This window comes from Xyrauchen texanus, chromosome 31 (genome assembly GCF_025860055.1).
Source record: "Xyrauchen texanus isolate HMW12.3.18 chromosome 31, RBS_HiC_50CHRs, whole genome shotgun sequence".
Lineage (NCBI taxonomy): Eukaryota > Metazoa > Chordata > Actinopteri > Cypriniformes > Catostomidae > Xyrauchen > Xyrauchen texanus.
In genome coordinates, this window is record NC_068306.1 from 9,163,464 (window position 1) to 9,186,567 (window position 23,104).

The 23,104-nt window shown below is 37.5% G+C and overlaps 1 protein-coding gene across 8 annotated transcripts in view; it reads right to left on the reverse strand.

The window, feature by feature from the left end:
• LOC127624790 (tyrosine-protein phosphatase non-receptor type 13-like) overlaps positions 1-22,473 on the reverse strand; it is a 104,503-nt gene extending 82,030 nt beyond the window's left edge. For all 8 annotated transcript variants that reach the window (XM_052099678.1, XM_052099677.1, XM_052099673.1 and 5 more), the window contains exons 1-2: positions 22,148-22,473; positions 1,589-1,708 (exon numbers count right to left, since the gene is read on the reverse strand). In XM_052099678.1, the coding sequence (XP_051955638.1) occupies positions 1,589-1,703 (115 nt within the window). In that variant the 5' untranslated portion in view covers positions 1,704-1,708; positions 22,148-22,473. The remainder of the gene's footprint in view (positions 1-1,588; positions 1,709-22,147) is intronic.
• Positions 22,474-23,104: the final 631 nt, after the last annotated feature.

Below are 23,104 nucleotides of genomic sequence, written 5' to 3' on the forward strand. Positions count from 1 at the left end.
AGTAAAAAAAAAAGTACATAAATATGTATCTTTTTTGCACCAAAAGTAATCATGTTGCTTTTCATTTAACAACTGGATTTGTATGGATGATGTATATGCTGACTGTGATTTTTTTGAGCTTCAAAAATTGGATCACAATCCACTTGAATTTTTAGGACCTACTGAGCCAAGATACCTTTCTAATTTTCTTTAAATGTGTTCTGGTGAAGAAAGAAAGTCATACACACCTGGGATGTCACGAGGTTGAGTAAATAATGAGAGAATTTTCATTTTTGGGTGACCTATCTCTTTAATAGATTTCAAAAGAGTTTGGCATTAGTATGTTGCTAAGCTTATGACATGATATTCTAAACTGCACACAGATACATAGCAAGCACTAATATTGGTTAAAACAGTATTTTTTTAATGATTTTAATAATTTGATTAACTATGCATTAGTACATTTATATTTATAATAGACATTTATCTTGCTTCATCCACCATCTTAGATTTTTTTACCACAATGCAAGGGAACTGACTTCTCCCCAAAGGACGTTAGCGATGCTGCCTATTTAGTGAAAAGAAGGTATTTTAGAAGGCAGCATAATTATGCAAACTACTTTTTGGAACAACCTTCATGTCAGGAGCATGCCTATGATGCATTGAAATGCTGCCTCCAGAGGGGGCTCTCTAGATTTTAGACCAGAGCCTCAAGGCTCCAATACACTAACAACAAAATTCTTCTTTGTTCTTCGTTCAGAGCTAGAAAGAAGATTGAAACAGCTGAGCAATGTAGACTGTTTGCAAACATTTGGACACATGCGGTCCAAGCAACAGATTACATGAAAAACATAAACTAATGGGACTTTAAAATGTGTTATCAATGACTACATGCCTCATTCTTTGATTATAATCAACAATAGATTAGCAAAATAAGCTGTAGTTTCAAAAGTAATATAGGCCAATATATCCAGTAGATAATGTGTAATTTGTCATGTTTACATTCTGCATTCATGGTGCACTATCAGAGATATCTGTGGTCATACTAGGCACTGATAACCCTATGTTATTGTATTTTATGATGAATTTTGTGAAAGGAATTCAGGCTTTATATTTTATCTAGTTTTTAACTTATTTTTAAAAGAAAGAAAGCGATGTTTCTGCAAAGACGGGTGGTGTGGTGGCAACTCTGGCACTCCATTGTGTTCATGTTGACTGATCTTGTGTTTAGAAATTTACCAGAAATCTGTGCGTGTCAAAACTAGTTAGAAGGTTCTTAAATGTTTCCAAGCCAGTTTTTGAGCCACTGCAACAAATTACACAAAGTATATTGGCACATGAATAAAGGTTACATTTATATAACCCTATGTCCTATACAAAAGGAAGCCAGATAGTCATTTCATAACCAAACCCTGCATATTTTGAGCAGTCTAAAAGGCTCAATACTTCTGGTCGTGTTTTATAAACATTTTGTTCACACTCCAAAAGATATCGGACTGTAATCCAAGGTCTCTGATTGTATCGCCCATCCCAAGGCCTCAAGTTCTGAGCCAAACCCTTGGGGCACGTAGGAGTTATCACTGCGGTGCGAGCCAGGATGGTGGTTTACCTCTGCGGAGGAGTTCATGGAGGGTCTCAGCGCTCTGGTTCAGCACGGCCCACACCTCCTCCTCCTTTAGTGGCCCTCCTCTAACCTGCAGAGCCTCAGCCAAAGACACATGCATGGTGCCTGTGGAGTGACAAAAGACATCCGTGTTATTCATACAATCTCAGTACTCAGCACTGTACATGAAACAGAGGCATATGTATGAGGTCTCTGAACATCTCTCAGGATTTCAAATACGGAAAAAACACAATTCACACTTAAAAAGCAATACAATTACTGGTAGGTAATTGTGAGTGTTCAGATGTGGAAAGTGTCCAGCATTCCCATAATGTAACAACAAATCAAGCACTCTGTTCAAGTTGTGTCAGGTCTTATTGTCATTGTTGGGTTAGTTACACTCCTTGTGTTGAAATTGTTCATCATTATGTCCAAACCTCTACACTGCTGCCACAGCTGTAGTGACAAAGAGCCATAAAACTCTGGAAATCGTAGCATGATGTGAGGCTAGAGACACAGGGGAAGCCCAGGATTTAAAGGATTACTTTTGAACGGGCATTAGGTGGGGCTACCTAAATACCTGTGTGTGACATCTCAATTGAACTGTGGAGTCAGACTTTTCAGGCAGCCTGCATATGCACAGAAAAGAGGGGTATGTCTGTGAGTTGTCATTGATAAATCAGGGATCATAAGCAATTTTGGGGGGTCCCACATTCCTCATTTGATAAATATGCAGTGTAGAGATGCATAATTACACTGGCCAAACATCGGTATCAGATGATAAAAGCAATTATCTGCACTATCAGACATCTGCCAATTGTATAAAAACAGCTGATGATCAAGGCGGATTATTTAGGGGGCAGAAAAACGTGTCAGACAATTAGCCTACAACTCGTGCTGTGTGTAAAACTTTGAATTGGGTGACAATAACAGCAGAGTAGCAACTGGTAGGCTTTGCACTGCTAAAATTTCGATTACTCAACTTAAAGCTCGGCACAGCAAGAAATATGTCGAGTTTGTCAAAGCTAAACCGTTGGCTGCTTCAGCTGAAAAGGGACATCATAATTCAGTTTTGTGAGTTGGCAATTGGTAAGAAGTGATGCAATCAATTATCAGTTAACTGAAACAACATAGCATAAAATAACTAAACAAACTTTATTGGCAGATGTTGTTACACAATCAGATATTGGTATCAACACATATTGGTTCATCCCTAGTTGTAATACAACATTTAGTCTCAAACCACTAGAGAGGATGAATTATATTAGAATATGCTGCAAGCTGGACTCGAACCTGAGACGCCTGCATGAGCACCAAAGCTCAACCTATTTAGAGTGCATGCACTAACCACTGCACCACAGCTTTTAAAAGCAAATAGTGAACATCATGAAAATAAAAAAGCATCCATGTGACTACAAAATCCTTTCCATGATTAAGGGGAGGACTGCTTTTAGCATTTAAAAGGAGAGATTATTTGTGCAAAATACCAACAGAAAATAAAGCTAAAGATTGTTTGAAGTGAGCAAAACCAATACAAAACAGATCTGGTAATCAGAATCCATCAAAGATACTCAGTAACAAACAATTAGAGTGGGCCATTCCACATTAGCCACAAAAAGCACCACCAATAAGCATATATTTATGCAGGAATGCACACTGGGTATGTGAAACTCTCTGAAAGAGGGATATGAGGGGAGTAAAGTGTCCCAGACCCCTCCAGTATGCCTCATTAGCCGTAGTGTGGCAAGCTGTCGTCTGCAGATTGTTTTCCTCAGCTTTTGTTATTCGAAACACAGTCTCTAAGAGGAATGTTTTCCCCCATCTTTCAGGGTGCTGTGGAGCACTGGGTCATTCCCACCAGTATGTATTCAGCCACTGATCAGGGGAGAGCATGTGTAAGAATATATTAATTGCATTCTACAGTACCTACCAAGTATAATGTGCACAGTATACATATAACAGAATGCACTGCATGGATAACTGTAAACCCTATGCAATGTACTCGACATCTCCAATATGACAAATGAACCAAAAGCAATACAAGCTGTCTCATACCATTTTTGACTTTTTTTCTCTTATTTTATCAGAATACAAAATGTTGTCATTTTTACAAAAGAAACATATTTATTCCTGAGATTTCAACTTGGTCCTGCTTGCTGAATTACATATGCAACCTACTGAGGCCATGTGACAATGTAGCTAGCATACTGCAGTTTGCAATGATGTAGCTTAAACTATGCAATATGTAGTACGCTTGTATTCCACTAATCTACACATTCCTAATAGGGACAGTTCACAACAAAATTTGAAAATTCTGTCATCATTTACTCACTTTCAAGTGAGTACTGTAAATACGAATAGAATTGTTTTTATGTGGTGAACTTTCCTTTTAAAAATCCAGCTGAGAACACGGCCCAGGGTAGGCCGGTTGCAATGTGCCCATTAATTTTCATAAATCTATACTCCGTTCAATATCGATCCTGAAAAGCAGTGGATCGATCTTTGTTTACTGGGTCTGATTAACATGAATCCTGCAGCCCAGGTGTCCACAACTCTCAGGCGGTCTGACATCCTTCTTCCCAGTTGGGGAGAAGCGGGAGAAGTGGATATAAACATGGAGTGTGCAACAGCTAAATCTGTCTGTGTAGCACATGTTGACAACATCCAACTTTTCCTTGGCTCTGTAGTCAGCAGTTGTGTGCGTGTGTACGCGCGTGTGCGTGTGTGTTCCAAGAGTGCTTGCGATGTGGATTCACGCAAGAATGCTCAAAAATGCTTAAAATAAAAATAAATAGTTATTTCTAAAGTAAACAGTGCAGAAAAAAGGCTGAGTTGTTTCAAAATATTTAAATGATGTGTAATTACAGCTCTGTCGCTGTCAAGCATGTGATTTATAATAATAAAACAACAATAACAAGAAAACGAGAAAATATTTTAGGATATTTTAGTAGCTTTAAAATGACTCATTACTTGTGGTCTTCACTGTAAGATTATAATAAATAAGTAGAATCTTGAATCTGCTGTAATTACATTCATATATATACACACATATATACACACACACACACACACATACATATATATATATATATATATATATATATATATATATATATATATATATATATATATATATATATATATATATATATATATATACACACACTAACACATGTACATATATATACATATATATATACACACACACACACACACACACACACACACACACACATATATACGAATATATACATACAGTGGGTACGGAAAGTATTCAGACCCCTTAAATTTTTCACTCTTTGTTATATTGCAGCCATTTGCTAAAATCATTTAAGTTCATTTTTTTTCCTCATTATTGTACACACAGCACCCCATATTGACAGAAAAACACAGAATTGTTGACATTTTTGCACATTTATTAAAAAAGAAAAACTGAAATATCACATGGTCCTAAGTATTCAGACCCTTTGTTCAGTATTTAGTAGAAGCACCCTTTTGATCTAATACAGCCATGAGTCTTTTTGGGAAAGATGCAACAAGTTTTTCACATCTGGATTTGGGTATCCTCTGCCATTCCTCCTTGCAGATCCTCTCCAGTTCTGTCAGGTTGGATGGTAAACGCTGGTGGACAGCCATTTTCAGGTCTCTCCAGAGATGCTCAATTGGGTTTAAGTCAGGGCTCTGGCTGGGCCATTCAAGAACAGTCACGGAGTTGTTGTGAAGCCACTCCTTCGTTATTTTAGCGGTGTGCTTAGGGTCATTGTCTTGTTGGAAGGTGAACCTTCGCCCAGTCTGAGGTCTAGAGCACTCTGGAGAAGGTTTTCGCCCAGGATATCCCTGTACTTGGCCACATTCATCTTTCCCTCGATTGCAACCAGTCGTCCTGTCCCTGCAGCTGAAAAACACCCCCACAGCATGATGCTGCCACCACCATGCTTCACTGTTGAGACTGTATTGGACAGGTGATGAGCAGTGCCTGGTTTTCTCCACACATACCGCTTAGAATTAAGGACAAAAAGTTCTATCTTGGTCTCATCAGACCAGAGAATCTTATTTATCACCATCTTGGAGTCCTTCAGGTGTTTTTTAGCAAACTCCATGCGGGCTTTCATGTGTCTTGTACTGAGGAGAGGCTTCCGTCGGGCCACTCTGCCATAAAGCCCCGACTGGTGGATGGCTGCAGTGATGGTTGACTTACTACAACCATCTCCCGACTGCATCTCTGGAGCTCAGCCACAGTGATCTTTGGGTTCTTCTTTACCTCTCTCACCAAGGCTCTTCTCCCCCGATAGCTCAGTTTGGCCGGACGGCCAGCTCTAGGAAGGGTTCTGGTCGTCCCAAACGTCTTCCATTTAAGGATTAAGGAGGCCACTGTGCTCTTATGAACCTTAAGGGCAGCAGAAATTTTTTTGTAACCTTGGCCTGATCTGTGCCTTGCCACAATTCTGTCTCTGAGCTCTTCAGGCAGTTCCTTTGACCTCATGATTCTCATTTGCTCTGACATGCACTGTGAGCTGTAAGGTCTTATATAGACAGGTGTGTGGCTTTCCTAATCAAGTCCAATCAGTATAATCAAACACAGCTGGACTCAATTGAATGTGTAGAACCATCTCAAGGATGATCAGAAGAAATGGACAGCACCTGAGTTAAATATATGAGTGTCACAGCAAAGGGTCTGAATACTTAGGACCATGTGATATTTCAGTTTTTCTTTTTTAATAAATGTGCAAAAATGTCAACAATTCTGTGTTTTTCTGTCAATATGGGGTGCTGTGTGTACAATAATGAGGAAAAAAAAATGAACTTAAATGATTTTAGCAAATGGCTGCAATATAACAAAGAGTGAAAAATTTAAGGGGGTCTGAATACTTTCCGTACCCACTGTACATACATACATACATACACGTATACATATATACACATACACGTAAACATACATATATACATATATACACACACACACACACACACATATATATACATATGTATGTGTGTGTGTGAGTGTATATATATATATATATACAGTGAGGAAAATAAGTATTTGAACACCCTGCTATTTTGCAAGTTCTCCCACTTAGAAATCATGGAGGGGTCTGAAATTGTCATCGTGAGGTGCATGTCCACTGTGAGAGACATAATCTAAAAATCCAGAAATCACAATGTATGATTTTTTAACTATTTATTTGTATGATACAGCTGCAAATAAGTATTTGAACACCTGAGAAAATCAATGTTAATATTTGGTACAGTAGCCTTTGTTTGCAATTACAGAGGTCAAACGCTTCCTGTAGTTTTTCACCAGGTTTGCACACACTGCAGGAGGGATTTTGGCCCACTCCTCCACACAGATCTTCTCTAGATCAGTCAGGTTTCTGGGCTGTCGCTGAGAAACACGGAGTTTGAGCTCCCTCCAAAGATTCTCTATTGGGTTTAGGTCTGGAGACTGGCTAGGCCATGCCAGAACCTTGATATGCTTCTTACAGAGCCACTCCTTGGTTATCCTGGCTGTGTGCTTCGGGTCATTGTCATGTTGGAAGACCCAGCCTCGACCCATCTTCAATGCTCTAACTGAGGGAAGGAGGTTGTTCCCCAAAATCTCGCAATACATGGCCCCAGTCATCCTCTCCTTAATACAGTGCAGTCACCCTGTCCCATGTGCAGAAAAACACCCCCAAAGCATGATGCTACCACCCCCATGCTTCACAGTAGGGATGGTGTTCTTGGGATGGTACTCATCATTCTTCTTCCTCCAAACACGGTTAGTGGAATTATGACCAAAAAGTTCTATTTTGGTCTCATCTGACCACATGACTTTCTCCCATGACTCCTCTGGATCATCCAAATGGTCATTGGCAAACTTAAGACGGGCCTTGACATGTGCTGGTTCAAGCAGGGGAACCTTCCGTGCCATGCATGATTTCAAACCATGACGCCTTAGTGTATTACCAACAGTAACCTTGGAAACGGTGGTCCCAGCTCTTTTCAGGTCATTGACCAGCTCCTCCCGTGTAGTTCTGGGCTGATTTCTCACCTTTCTTAGGATCATTGAGACCCCACGAGGTGAGATCTTGCATGGAGCCCCAGTCCGAGGGAGATTGACAGTCATGTTTAGCTTCTTCCATTTTCTAATGATTGCTCCAACAGTGGACCTTTTTTCACCAAGCTGCTTGGCAATTTCCCCGTAGCCCTTTCCAGCCTTGTGGAGGTGTACAATTTTGTCTCTAGTGTCTTTGGACAGCTCTTTGGTCTTGGCCATGTTAGTAGTTGGATTCTTACTGATTGTATGGGGTGGACAGGTGTCTTTATGCAGCTAACGACCTCAAACAGGTGCATCTAATTTAGGATAATAAATGGAGTGGAGGTGGACATTTTAAAGGTAGACTAACAGGTCTTTGAGGGTCAGAATTCTAGCTGATAGACAGGTGTTCAAATACTTATTTGCAGCTGTATCATACAAATAAATAGTTAAAAAATCATATATTGTGATTTCTGGATTTTTTTTTTAGATTATGTCTCTCACAGTGGACATGCACCTACGATGGCAATTTCAGACCCCTCCATGATTTCCAAGTGGGAGAACTTGCAAAATAGCAGGGTGTGCAAATACTTATTTTCCTCACTGTATATATACACACACACACATATATATATATATATATATATATATATATATATATATATATATATATATATATATATATATATACACACACACACATACACACAAACACACATATATATATACATATGTATGTGTGTGTGTGAGTATATATTATATATATATATATATATACACACACACATATATATACATATACATATATATATATATATATACACACACACACACACACACACACACACACACACACGCATACATACATACATATATTTAAAATTTGAGGGGGCAGTCTATAGGTCTCCCCCTGCTACTCAGAATCCTGTAGGAAACACTGCACACTTATTTATTATTAAAGTGGTGTTCCATGTACAGCTTTAGAAACATCTCTCCAATTAGTAGTACTGAATTTTCAATGTCTAATTAATCAAATTGAGAATCAAGTTGAGATCTTGTGAATCGAAATTGAATCGAATCAGGGCATCTGTGCCGATACCCAGCCCTAAAAAAATAAATCAACTAGCAGTAGAATGCATGAGATTGCTAAGGAATGTTGGGTTGAGTGGCATGTAATCAATGCAAGGAGAAACCTTGTATCTCTGGTTAAAAAGAAGTTTCAAGAGAAGGAAGAAAAGCCTGTTTTTGTTTTTTGGGGTTTTGTTTTTAGATCCAAACAACCAAAAAGTAAGAAACAACAACACCCCTTCAAGCTCTGTAACACCCAGGCATGTAAAATTACATTAAAAGGGGCCTTATTCTACAATTTTGTATATTTTGCCTAGTATATTTTTTTGTCCCTGAAGTCCATTTATAATATTAGTAAATTGTATGGTATCAAAAAAGTCATAATTTAGTTTTACATGCTGATATTTCACCCTCTAGCTGCCTTTTTACTGCATCAAACAAACAGACAATAGACGATGGAGAGTAGCACCATCTACGGAAGCAACGTTTTTGGATCCGATGCGACCAAGTGATACAGTACTGTGCAAAAATGTTTTAGGCACTTGTGAAAAATGTTGCATAGTGAGGATGTCTTCAAAAATAATGCCATAAATAGTTTTCATTTATCACTTAATGTCATACAAAAGTCCAATAAACATAAAAAAACATAAATCAATAATTTGGTGTGAATTTGTGCGGGCCATGACATCGATTGCAGGGCTCCCTGTTCTTCTATTCTAATCTTTTTCTATTTGCAAGAGTAATATTTGGAAGTCTAACAAAATCTCACAGAGTAATGTCAGACTGAGGTGACCTTTGGTAGCTTCTCCCTTAAAGGCACAGTCGGTAGTTTTTATCCCATTAAAAAACTTGTACTTTTAAAGAAATTACCTGTCACTTAGAAACATATGTATAAAATCATGCCCACTCAAATGAAATTAAAACTCTAGATGCAGTTTATTCTACATGGAGAGGGTCCGCACATGGGGGCTACCATTTTAGAATCACAAGACCAGCTGAATACTACTCGCTTAATCTCAGTAACCGTCCTGTTATTTGACAATTTAATTGATTGATTAAAGGAATTATGGCTGACTGTGAATACAAAATTTTACAATGGCATCTGAAACTGAAAACTTGATTTTGAGTTATGCTGCATCCACACCACAAGGTGTCACTGTAAGTCCAAGATGGCACAAATACAATAATTACTGAGTGCACCTGTAATTAATAAAATCCTTTGAGAGCAAAATGACAGTTCATAACGACTGCAAGTAGTGGGAATAAAAGGTTGCATGTGAATGTCAGAGACATTTTTTTTGCTACTGTCCCTTTAAGACTACACAAGCTTTGCTATGATTGGCTAACTTCTTTGCGTGTGTAATGAGAAACAAAACCCCAGTCAAGTAGCTTAATACTGATTGGCATTGCTATGTAAACATGGGCGGTTACATGTTAATGCACTCACGGTCGTGACGTCAATACGTGATGATTTCTTAAGGACCTATTTTTGCAGCTTAGCTTCCTTTCCATACACTGTATGGTCGAGGCTTAATTCAAAGTGCCCGTTTAGAATAAGACACTTTAAGCCCATGAACGGCAATGGACAGGAGGTTTGGGCCAATTTATTCCCCGAGCCCCAAATTAAATATGGAAACAAAAACAAAAGTGCATGGTCAGGCTTTTCCTGGGCACAGTTGTGACCAATTTAAAAAAGGCTAATCCTTGAAACTAGATATCCGTTCCACTCCCCACGCCCGGGTGACTACCCTTTACTTAAAAGAAACTTTCTGGGTGTTGAACACCTAACTTAGGAGCTAGACTGTGACTTTGCAAGTGCTTAGACAAATAAAGAGAGGGCTAAAGAGATACTTGAACAGTGCTTGTTTAAAATAGTTTTCCAGATGATACAAGCGCTCTGTTTTCCCCATAAATGCCTGAGACAGGAGTCATCATTTCAGGCTGTATTTTCCATTCGATTGCAGAACTTGGCAGAACACACATTCAGGGATAAAACACTAGAAGCAATCAAACACAAAAAAAGCACAGGGGTAACAGTTCCCAATGAAACACCAAAGCCCGATTGAGAGGTTGCTGAATTTTCTCATAACATTAATTTGTGGTTGGACCCAGTTAAATCATCAGTAATTCTAAAAACAGTCCAATGCCAGTAAGATGAGCCGAAAATCTTTCTGGGGATGCTTTTGCCAGGAGAAAGCAGAGAAACGCTCCAAACTCCCAGAATCCTCGACCCTCTACCTTTCTCCCGTCTCTCACTGTTAAAATAAGGAAAACTTGAGAGTCTAGAATGCCTCAAACATGCAATTTCCAAAAACAGATCATAGCTAGAAACCTTAAAAGTAGGGATGGCACCGATTTGATACCTGGATCGGTATCGGATCCGATACTGACATTTTTACCCGGATCTTGACGAGACCGATCAAAATCCGATACTGCATGTTGGTCATCGACGTTGATGTCAAGCTCAAATAATGACATAAATAACCTTTAAATCACCATTAAAGTAGTCCATATAACTCTTGCATTTTATTCAGGCTCTTAGAGTAATCCAAAAGCTTTGTAAATTGCAAAAGGCTGTGTTTAATAAAAAATATACAGTCAGCATGCACAGCTAAGTATCTGGCACCATGCTTAACTGACCGAGAGCCACTCTGCCAACACACACACAAACACGCGCAGAGGCTTGTGATGCGCTGCTCAACGCACTATGTGGCCGCTCCACAAAAACTCCATCTCAGAGATTAAAAGTTCAGTCTTCCTATAACATGCATTGAGAACAACACATTACAGGCATTTAACCAGATGTTGAATGAGAAGCATATTACTCTACAAACAAACACTCAAACACAGACTTCTGTAATCGCTCAGAACCAGACTTTCAAAATAAAAGCCTTAAGAAATTACAACCAAGTCAAATTTATATTATTACTAGAAATTACAATAAAAACTAATTGGGTTCCAAAAATTACTGTGTGATTGAAAAGTGGATTGATATACCAATAAAGCTAAAATGAAATAAATTAATAACACATAGAGAAAGATCTGATAACGTATTGTTAGAGGTTTTTGTTTCTTTACACAAAGAGTTCTCCTTATCAGTTCCACACAGTGAATTATAGATGTTCTAAACTCATTAACGCTACACTATGTAACTTTTTTGGTTAAAAAAATAACTACATGTAATTAATGAGATCCGTGCAACAAAAACCCTTTTTCCAAACCATGTCTTTACCCAAATACACTTTGATAAACCTACAATAATGATATAATATTAAAAATACATTAGAGCTGTCGGGACGGATTCCGCGGTAAATTGCATACATACGCCATTCCCCCATATGACGATGTCATATCCATACACAGTGAAAATAAGATCCGGCTACTGAAGCACATGTGTGGCATTAGCTGAAGCTGAAAATTTGTTGTCACAATGAATGAGAAAAATTTACCATGGATCATTCAAAACAGCAAACCTCCAGGGAATCACTTTGTAAAAGCAAAGAAATCCAAACAGAGCAGAGTTTACAAGCAAAAAGTGAAAGCGACAGAGTTCGTAATGAAACCTGAATCAACATCTGCTTGGCTTTTCAGAGGTTCAACTCTGAGATCTGAAAGGATTTAAAAGCGACCCAGAGATGGCTTTTTTCTTACTCAACAGGCAAGATATTTTATTGATATGTTTTATGTATAATTGTGTAATCACACACGTCTGTGTGTATGTGTGTGTGTGTGTGTGTGTGTGTGTGTGTGTGTGTGTGTGTGTGTGTGTGTAGTGAAATACAATAATTATAATGTATTTTTCTTTATAACGCAATCATTTATATAACTAAATCCTATAGTCCAAGGCTTGCCAAGGACATGTGAGTCTTGAAATGATGTTGACCACTTGTCGGTAACAATGACAATCTATAAATTAGTTACTCCCATGGTCTATTTGGCCAGAATATCTTTACAACGTTTGACATTATCAGACTAGCAATCATTGTGTCTAATGTTAACAAACATTGCCTAACTTTTGTAACGTAATTTACTTCAAAACATCAATGTTTCCAATAAGTCAAAACAACAGCATAAGATATGGCACTTACCAGCTCAGATTACATGTTTTCCGTCTTTTCTTTCTTTCGTTATTTATTTGTCCATTCACTCTGATATGATGTCCTGTATTCATGGGTATGCCGGTGTCTCGAACCACATTCATCCGCGCAGAGGTGCAAAGCCGAACCTCAACCAAAACAACGTTCTTACGCAAGGCACATGCAGTTTTATTTTATAACCGCTAGAGGGCCAAAATTTACATTGTGAAGCTTTACGAAAAAAACATATCGGTTGATACTAATAGTTCAGGTATCGGAACAGAAAACTTTTACAATTCTATCAAGCTTTCATACTTAAAAGCTTGCATGGCATAAAGCAGGACTTTTTTTTATTATGTAATGGTGCTTCCTCCACTTAAAGTGGTCATCCAATCAATCTGTTTATTATTGAATTTATTTCCCTGGGGTCCTCTTATTATGTTAGCAAAGTTTTAGCGCCAAAAACAGACTAGATTTATCCCCAGTTTTTCTGACTATCCACTGGGTTCTGATTGCCGGTTCTGGTCTTGATAAAAAGCAGTGTAAAAACTACCACCCAGATGGAGAGCCACAACCATTTTAAGTGTTAGTTGAAGTAAAAATTAGTTCAGGCTCAACTTGTAAAGTTGTTGGCTATCATAGCAACTTGAAGTTGATAACAATGGAACCTCGGGCCATTGCTTTTATGTCATCTACACTCATAGCGACTCTGTAAAGCACTGTCACATTGAGCCACATGTTTTTATTACTGCACAGTGAAAACAAAACATACACTTTCACAAAGTAAACTCCTTTTTACCTATTGTATTCCACTACTTGTAGAGACCTGCCCTCTATTGTTAGTTTCTTTTAGTCATCACTTTTCTTATGCAAGTTCATCATGATTTTATGTTCCCTTGTCTATCAAAGCTATGCTCATCCCAAGCCATAAAGTCTTAACTTCCAGTAATAGCAGGGTTGCTATGGGGACCAGGGCTATGCCAAACGTCATCTCCTTTTCTCTGATTGTCTTCCCGCCTTCGAGCTCTCCACTAGGGCTGGGCAAAATATCTAATTATTAGGCTAATATATATATATATATATATATATATATATATATATATATATATATATATATATATATATATATATATAATGTATAAGTGGTCGACCGAGATGGGTTTTTTAATGGCCGATGCCGATATCCAGATATCAGGGTGGCCGATAGTAAATAATAAACATAAAATTACTAAAGAATTATAATAAACTCTTATATAGCACTGCATGTACTCAATTTCACACACACAAAAAAATAATTATATTGTATTTTAAATGGTAGGTAGCGGTTTCTTAAAATTTCGGTTTAGTCATCAAACTTTAGTTATTTATTTGCACATGAAGAAATTGTTAATATATTAGGAAGAAGGAAATAACAGTACACACAGTAGACCAGCAATCATGGGATGGCATGTCCACGTTTGCAATTGCATTTTCTCAAAAAACTGAGGAACAAACCAATTGTACATATATAGTGAATAAGACATTTACTTATAGCACACGTGAAGCCCTTTTACCTTGGGCTGCATCCGAAAACGTAGGCAGCTGACTTGCTACTTTGTTGCCTAATCAGTTAATGGCTTAACTCAAGGAACTCAAGGAAATTGGTCTCTGAAGAGTTTGAATATCACCTTATTTTCATTGTACCTCCGTAGCGGAAGCAGGCTCTAAGAAACTTAGCTAAATGTATATTTGCAAACTGTATATATTACAAGTTTTATTGATATTTGCCTTTTATCATTAGAAAAGTTACAGGGAACTGTTGAGGAGAGACTGTTAGAATACATGCTGGATGCTGGATCTGCTCAAGTTGTGTGAGGTTGGTTTATTACATTTTCATGAGATATGTGCATATTTGCAGACAGTATATGATATTACTTTTATTTATATAAAAACATTTTATCATTAGAGAAGACAGTTAAAAGTTACAGGGAATTGTTCTAGAGTCAGTCTCTAGAGTTTACTCCGAATGGTGCAAAAAAATAAAAACATCCCGTGAGCGGCAGTTCTGCATATGGAAATGCCTTGTTGATGAGAGCGGTCAGCAGAGAATGGCCAGACTGGTTTGAACTTACCAAGTCTACGGTAACTCAGATAACCTCTCTGTACAATTGTAGTGAGAAGATTATAATCTCAGAATGCTATTCTGAGATGCAGGTTGGCACTGTTTTGGCGGCACGAGGGGGACCTACACAATATTAGGCAGGTGGTTTTATTATATACTCAAGTGTATGTTCTTTAGAAACCTTAATGGCCAAATACAAATTATTGAAATATCCCCCATGTACATCACCTGATGGATCTTTGCGAATGTATTGTGAATATGAATATATTCATATTGCCTTGCCTCAATCTCCAGCATTACCAACCAACATTAATTGCAACTCATTTCACCATAAAAACATTTGCGTGATCTATCTTTTAACTTTAATTTGATCAGTTTTGTGATATTTTTTTGTTATGTTATCACTTGAAATTCACAGAGGACTCTGATCCCAGATCAGTGGGGATTTCGGCTTCTACAGAGGATTTTTTTTCCTTCTCCGAATGGTGTAATCAGTAATTAAGCTTCTGATTTGAGCCCTGGAGAAAACCAGAGGCCTCTGGTATAAAGTAGGGATGCACCGAAATTTCGGCACTTTCAGTACTTTCGGTTTTCGGCCGAAAGAGAAAAAAGGCCGAAAATATGAGCCGAAAATATATACCTCCTCGCCCCGCCCCTCAGTGCTCAGATTTCAATCTGGATCAATCTAGCCCTTATCACAGCGCTACCAAACAAAGGCCGATCATGTCAGCAGTGTGGAAATTCTTCAAAGTTTCTGATAAGGACATCAAATTTGCGATCTGCAGTGTTTGTTCAGCAGAACTTTCAAGATATATATATACAGAATACAGCAAGAGATTCTACAGGAAAATGTCACAACTAGCGCAGCTACAACACAATTTGAGACGTATAGCTGAACTACGCCAGAAGCGACAATCCCCTTGACTACGGTCCCATAAACAAACACCGCTTTCCTTTGCTTGCGCGGATTGCGCACAGGTATTTATCTGCCCAAGCACCAGCACAGAGAGTGAGAGACTGTTCAGTGCAGCATCTCATGTTCTTGATGAGCTTTCTGACAGGAGAGACTGTCAGAACGTTTAGCAACTTTTGTTCTTGAAGAGAAACCTGTCACTTGTTCTTAAATAGAAAGCGGTCCAATATGATTAATTACATTACACTTGTTCTTCACTTGAGGATATATCTGTCATTTACAGTTGAGGTTGGATTTAGTTCAACTACTGCTGTTTTGCACTGTTGTTTTGCACAATCATTTTCACTTAAAGTGTACATACGTTTACATAAACAGAATAGAGCACTGATCTATATATATATATAATTATATATTATAGATAGATATAGATCAGTGGAATAGAGGCCCTCTGCCATTCTGTGTTCTGCCTTTTTGTTTTAATTAAAATTACTGTTGCATATTTAAACTTTTTGAAAGACGTTATCTAAGTTCATTACTTGACTCTTGTTTTGCATAGAATAGTTTTCTAAAACTTTACATTATTTGGATAATTGTTAATAAAATCTGTAAAATTTGATTTTTACAGAACTGAAAGAAGAAGAATATTTAATATAGTTTTAATATATTTTTTGTCCAATTTTGGTGTGCTACTTTCAATAAAAGTGTGATTTATTTTATTGGTTTGTAGTTTTTCAATTCAGATTAATTAAATTCATGAAATTAATGAAAAAGTATAAAATTAATACAATTATACACAACATTTTTTTTTTTTTTTTAAATAGGTAAAAATTTCGGTTTCAGTTTCGGTTTTCGGCCAAGTGCATCCTGGATTTTCGGTTTCGGCCCAGAATTTTCATTTCGGTGCATCCCTAGTATAAAGCAGCACATTTGCTGCTGCTTCTCAGGGTCATATACACTAATAACTGCCACGTGCTGAGCCTAGGCCAAAGGTATAAACTGCATCCCAGACAACAGGCTGGTTTGACTTGAATACACTGCGATGGAACTTGTACCATCCCATTTTAAATCAGTTTCCACCATGGAAAAACTCAAAAATGTCATACAAAAAGGCAAAATACCCCAAAACAGAATTGCAGGGACATCAAAAACATGCAGCTAAATTCTGCTTTCAAAAATCATGCATCAAAAGTGTTTTAATTTATTTATTTTTAAAATTGCTTTGCATTGTTTTTTTCCACTAAGTAAGAAAGCCAAGGTCAATCCGACAAGGTTTTTAGGGGTAATATTAGATGGAGGTTTTAATGAGCGAATTGCTTCTGTCTATTTATGTAATCTCAGACTGACATTATGTTTATTGGGGGGCTTTGTGGGGGCCAACATCTGTTGCAGGGCTCCCTGTTCTTCTATTCTAATCTTTCTATTTGCAAAAGTAATATTTGGGAGTCTAACATTTGTATTTCCTATTGATACACTAAAGCTGGAGATATAAATAACCATTTTAAGACAAATGCTTTTGTAAAACATCTTATGTGCCCAAGACTTTTGCACAGTACTGTAGGTAGGTTAGGGTTAGACAGACAGACATACATTATTATTATTATAAAAATGTTTCACATTTTAGAATAATAGTAAAGTCATCAAAACCATGGAATAACATAATTCCCATAGTTCCATTTATGTTGTGACTATACAAAATCCAAAACTCTTGACATTTTCTCAACCAACTTCTTGAGGTATCACCCTGGGATGCTTTTTAAACAGTATTGATGGAGTTCCCATCTATGTTTGGCACTTTTTGGTTCCTTTTCTTTATTATTTGTCATCCATTTTTTATTACATTTTAGTTTTATAATGAACTAAATTAATATTTACCATTTACCATATTGTAAATACCATTTGCTTCGGCAGCGGCTCCAAGTCACCCGACATTCATAGATTTTTCTATGCAGAAAAAAAGAACTAAAAATATCACACGCTAAAGTGGCTAGTAAGAGTGATGCAGTTTCCCGCCACTGCCGTTTTTCACCCGCATTTGGCAGGTTGGCGGGTGTTAATTTTCAAACACTGTCCCTAACCTAAAACTTTCACCTAGCCAATAGTGATCTTAAAAGAAATTATAGGTAGTCACAAAACAGAGATCCTTTCCCTTTACCAACCAGCTAATCACACTGGAATACTTTTGTAATTGTAGGTGAGCCTGTAATAGAAGCATTCAAATTTTATTTCACCAGGAAATTGCAACAAAACGTAGAATTCAGCACATAAAAGTCAGTTTGCAAAAAAGTATTTATAGAAATGTTCATTGTATGAGACCAAGTTGAAAAAAGCATACCTAATTCGCTAAATCTTTTATATGTACAGTTTTTGTCATTAAAAAATGGAGTGTAACGGTTCACTCATCTCACAAATTAGTTTGGTTCACGAGTTCATGATTCAGTTCTGAAAGTTTTATTATTATTATTATTATTATTAATATTACTTTAAAGTCATATTCAAAACATTTCAAATGTAGCACTGTTATTAAAAAGTGCTATATTATGGAATTTAAACAAAAACAGCCTAGAACAGGGCGATAGTGATACCAAAGCTAATAATTTGCTATGCTGAAATTATGGAATAATGTTAGGTATACATAATGCTGCTTACACACTATCATGGATTACATACAAAATATTTTTAATTAAATTAAAACTGTATTTGTAAAATAATATTGTCTCTGTCATCTAAATATTCTTGCCAAAAGCTTAATAAAACATTTTGAGCATTCCATGCACACATTAGATATGCTTTTATATATACACCAAAAGATAATTTAAAAGCAAAACACTTTTTCGAGAAGCCATCAGCCCCAACAAAACTAAATCTGTCTTTAGATTTGTAGATAAAACTGCTTTTCAGAACAGTTTCCCAGATGTAGATTAAGCACAAAGCAGGATAAAAAGATAGAAAATGCACTTTTAAAGCTGAGTTGAGCAAAGTATGTCAAAAAGAAGAGTGAATTTAGCCAAACTAAAGAGCTGTCTGCATCTGCGGTGTTAAAGCGCTGTGAACAGTGGTACAGGCAAGATGGAATTTCCTCAGTGGAAAAAGACCAGAACAAATTAACACACCGAGGGAGAAAGAATTAGCATCAAAGGTGTGAGGGTGGGGCTGATCCAGGCAACCATCAAAACTGAGACTTCCGTTCAACTTGTTACTCAACCCAGTGAGTGAGACCTTCGCCTAAAGAGGACGAGCAGGAAATATTCTTATTCGAGAGTGTAAAAAAACATGAAGACTTTAGATTGACCAATATTACTTGTGTAACCAATACTGATGTTTATTTTTTTGGTTGAAAGTTAAAGTGATCAATAACAAATTTGCAAGACCGATTTTAATTACATGTAGTTCTATTTCTGTTTTGACACAAATAAAATGCCTGAATAAATTACCACTAATCTATACATTAATCGGTAGTCCTGATATTAAATAATTATTAAAACAGATTTTGTGGAAAGTATGAACATATATATATATATATATATATATATATATATATATATATATATATATATATATAGACCTCAGAAAAAGAAATGTGTAGACCTCCACAAGTCTGGTTCATCCTTGGGAGCAATTTCCAAATGCCTGAAGGTACCAAGTTCATCTGTACAAACAATAGTACGCAAGTATAAACACCTTGGGACCACACAGCCATCATGCCGCTCAGCAAGGAGATGCATTCTGTCTCCTAGAGATGAACGTAGTTTGTGCGAAAAGTGCAAATCAATTCCAAAACAACAGCAAAGGACCTTGTGAAGATGCTGGAGGATACAGGTAGACAAGTATCTATATCCACAGTAAAACAAGTTCTACATCAACATAACCTGAAAGGCTGCTCAGCAAGGAAGAAGCCACCACTCCAAAACTGCCATAAAAAGCCAGACTACTGTTTCCAAGTGCACATGGGGACAAAGATCTTACTTTTTGGAGAAATGTCCTCTGGTCTGATGAAACAAAAATGTATCTGTTTGGCCATAATGACCATCATTTGGAGGAAGAATGATGAGGCTTGCAAGCCAAAGAACACCATCTCAACAGTGAAGCGAGGGGGGGGCAGCATCATGTTGTGGGGATGCTTTACTGCTGGAGGGACTGGTGCACTTCACAAAACAGATGGCATCATGAGCAAGGACAATTATGTGTATATATTGAAGCAAAATCTCAAGTCATCAGCCAGGAAGTTCAAGCTCGGTCGCAAATGGGTATGGAAGTAGTATGGATGATGTTTATGCAGACTGTCTGTGGTTTTTGGAGCTTCAAATGGTCTGATCACCATCCACTTGCATTTTAAGGACCTACTGAGATGAGCTATTTTTCTTCAAATGTTTTCTGCTGAAGATAGAAAGTCACACACATTTGGGATGGCATGAGGTTGAGTAAAATTTGGGTGTGAACTATCCCTTTAAGGAGCCAGAATATGATAAAGACTTGAGGTTGGCTCTTTCGACTTGGGCTAGTAAGCAACCACCTAGATCAACCTAGATATGCCTTAGTAACACCCTAGCAACAGCCTAGAAACAACTCTGCAACTGCACAGCAATGCTTCGGCAACCAACAACAACACCCTAGCATAGCAGCAACAAGTTTTGTACATGCAAGCACCACTCACATTTGATTCAACCTAGGCTTGTGGTAAACAGACAGAATTTCCATTTGAAGTGTCTCAACGTTTAAATCAACTCATCTTTTGCACAAAATTTTAACCTCGGATTGGACATGGGAACACTGATCCAAGCTCAGCTCTTTTGCTTTGAGAGATTGGGCGTGCAAGATTACCGAGCCAGATTTGAACAACCCAGATGTAAGCAGTGCATGGGTGCAAGGCCATGAGCTGCAATGGAGAAATGAAACAAAAGATCCATTGAGCTCAGCGCAGAGGATAAAACAAACCTTCAGACCACCGCAGGAATGAAAACAAGGAATTGTAGCAGCCCCTATAAGGATGGCGGGCTGAATCAGACACCATCAATGTCAGAAAGGAACATCGGCCTTCTGCTTTCAAACTAATTCTGTTAACTGCAAACCACACAGTACAATTTCATAAGAACTACTCAAGTTTGTTGGAACGAGACAGTTCCGGCTGTAATTAGATCAGGAGTGGCACCATGGGATGTAAACAAACTTAAAATTACAAGTTTGAGCTCTCAAATGAGGGTTCTTGAAAATAAACGCATAACAGAATATGTCTGAAGATGAAGCTGCTTGTTCCCCAAACTCATGAACTTGTCACCATTAGGATCTAAAGTGGAGTAAAGCATCTTACTAACCCATATAAAAAGTACCATGGTGCTATAAAAGTACCATAGTACAGTGATAGCATCAGATGGCAATACCATGGAATTTTGATGATTTTAATGGTATTAAATGTAGGGTTCCAACACGTTTTGACCAATTAATTTCCATGATGTTTTCACTCAGTTATAACAACTGGATGAATCCTTGGAATTAATAGATTGAAATAATGGACTATTTTAGAGCGGAGGAAAACTAGGAAAAAATACCTATAGAACCTATAGAAACGTCAATGACTTTTCAGGGCCTAGAAAACACGATTTTAAAAACCCTGATATTTCCAGGCTGCCCAAGACCATGTATTAACCGTATTAAAGTGTTTTGTCCTCCAAGGTACTTAAAAGTATACTTTGGATCTTAATTTTCAAAAGCCATGGCCTTTTATGGTACTTTATTGTTAAAGTGAAAAAACTGAATGTTAAAGTGAAATAAATAATCTTTGGTGGATGAGCACATGCAACTTCCTTTTAAACCCTATGCTTTTAAACCTCCCACCAAACAGGCATGCATTAGGCATCAATGACTGTACATGTCTACCACATGAGACTTAGACATTGTTATGTTATTTGTTTGGGGGGGGGGTCAGGCCAAATCAATAACAAAGCCCAGATAATTATGTGCAATTAATATGAACAAAAAGTATGTCACTGTAACATTGTTAATTTGGCATCCAGCAGTTAAACTGTATGTGAAAATACACCAAAACATCCAAAGAGTCCCCACAAGCAGACCAAGGCCCTCCATCAGTTCCAAGTAACACCTGCGGTTACGTTCAACTCATTAAAGCTATTTTGTTACTTTATGTCTCATAGGTTAGCCCTCTTTTTTCTTTTCAGATAATAATCAGATAAATAACAATCAGATCAGATACATAAAACGTAACTAAAGTTCGCATAACAGCCGTATTTCAGCCAGATCTCCTACATAAACCTGCCCTTAACCAAGAGTTCGGTGCCTCATGGCCAATGCAAAGCTATTTGCGCTGTTTATATAGACCACTATAAAAGCTGGTAAACTTTGCAAAACATTTGCATATCGACAAAAAACATAAACTTACCTCTCAAATAAGTGGAGTACAGATCACAAGCTTCGCTCCAACTACCAGCCAGTGCGCAAGCGGGCAGCCAGCATCATATCCACAGCAAACCTGAAATGGTAAACCAGCTCGGGTCGAACTGGCAACAGGTTTTAGTTCATAAGACCTCCCTCGTCCGTAAAGTCCATAATCTCCGTAAACAAATCAAGCCCGCGGTTCCTTTCCTTTTACGCGTAGAAACTGCAGGTAGTTTGCAAACAGAAAGGGTCTTTTACGCATCTGAAAACAAACAGCGCGTCTTTGGTTCCTTCGGGAAGCCGATTCACACTTCCAGCCGGAGAGGTGCAGTCTATCTATCCGTCTATGCGCCCTCCTGCTCGCTGAGAGAGGGGGAGTAACCAGACACCCACACTCCTGTCGCTCATTGGTTACTTTGCAACGGAGCAGGAACCGTCACGCCAGCAACATGAAGCGTCTCTATAGAAACTATCCTCGACTGGGAGGAAAATACCACGAAAAGTTGTTACGATGTGGCAAAATAAATAAATAAATAAACAGTTCACAAAAACTAGGTCAATTTAAATTTTTATTATATGGGTCAATGACGTGACGCCCATTTTTTATTCCGGATTTTTAGGTCCTCAATTTCTCAGTTATTTATTAATTTTTTAATATTTTTATTTTAATATTTTTAATTTTTTATTGGGGCTTAAATTAAAAATGTCTAAGTCAAGTGGTGTAACCGTCTGGGGACAGTAAAAATCCATCAATCTATACAATTATTGAAAGAAATTTTGAAAAATGTAATGTTGGCAGAAGTAATTTGATTATTTTTTTTGTATTATTATGTATAAGTTTTATATATATTGTATTTATTTACCATGAAAATAAATGTGTATGAACATACATTTTTGTGTATATATTCAAGGAGCAAGTAAAGTATTATTACACAATTTGAAACTTTTAGAGCCATTATTT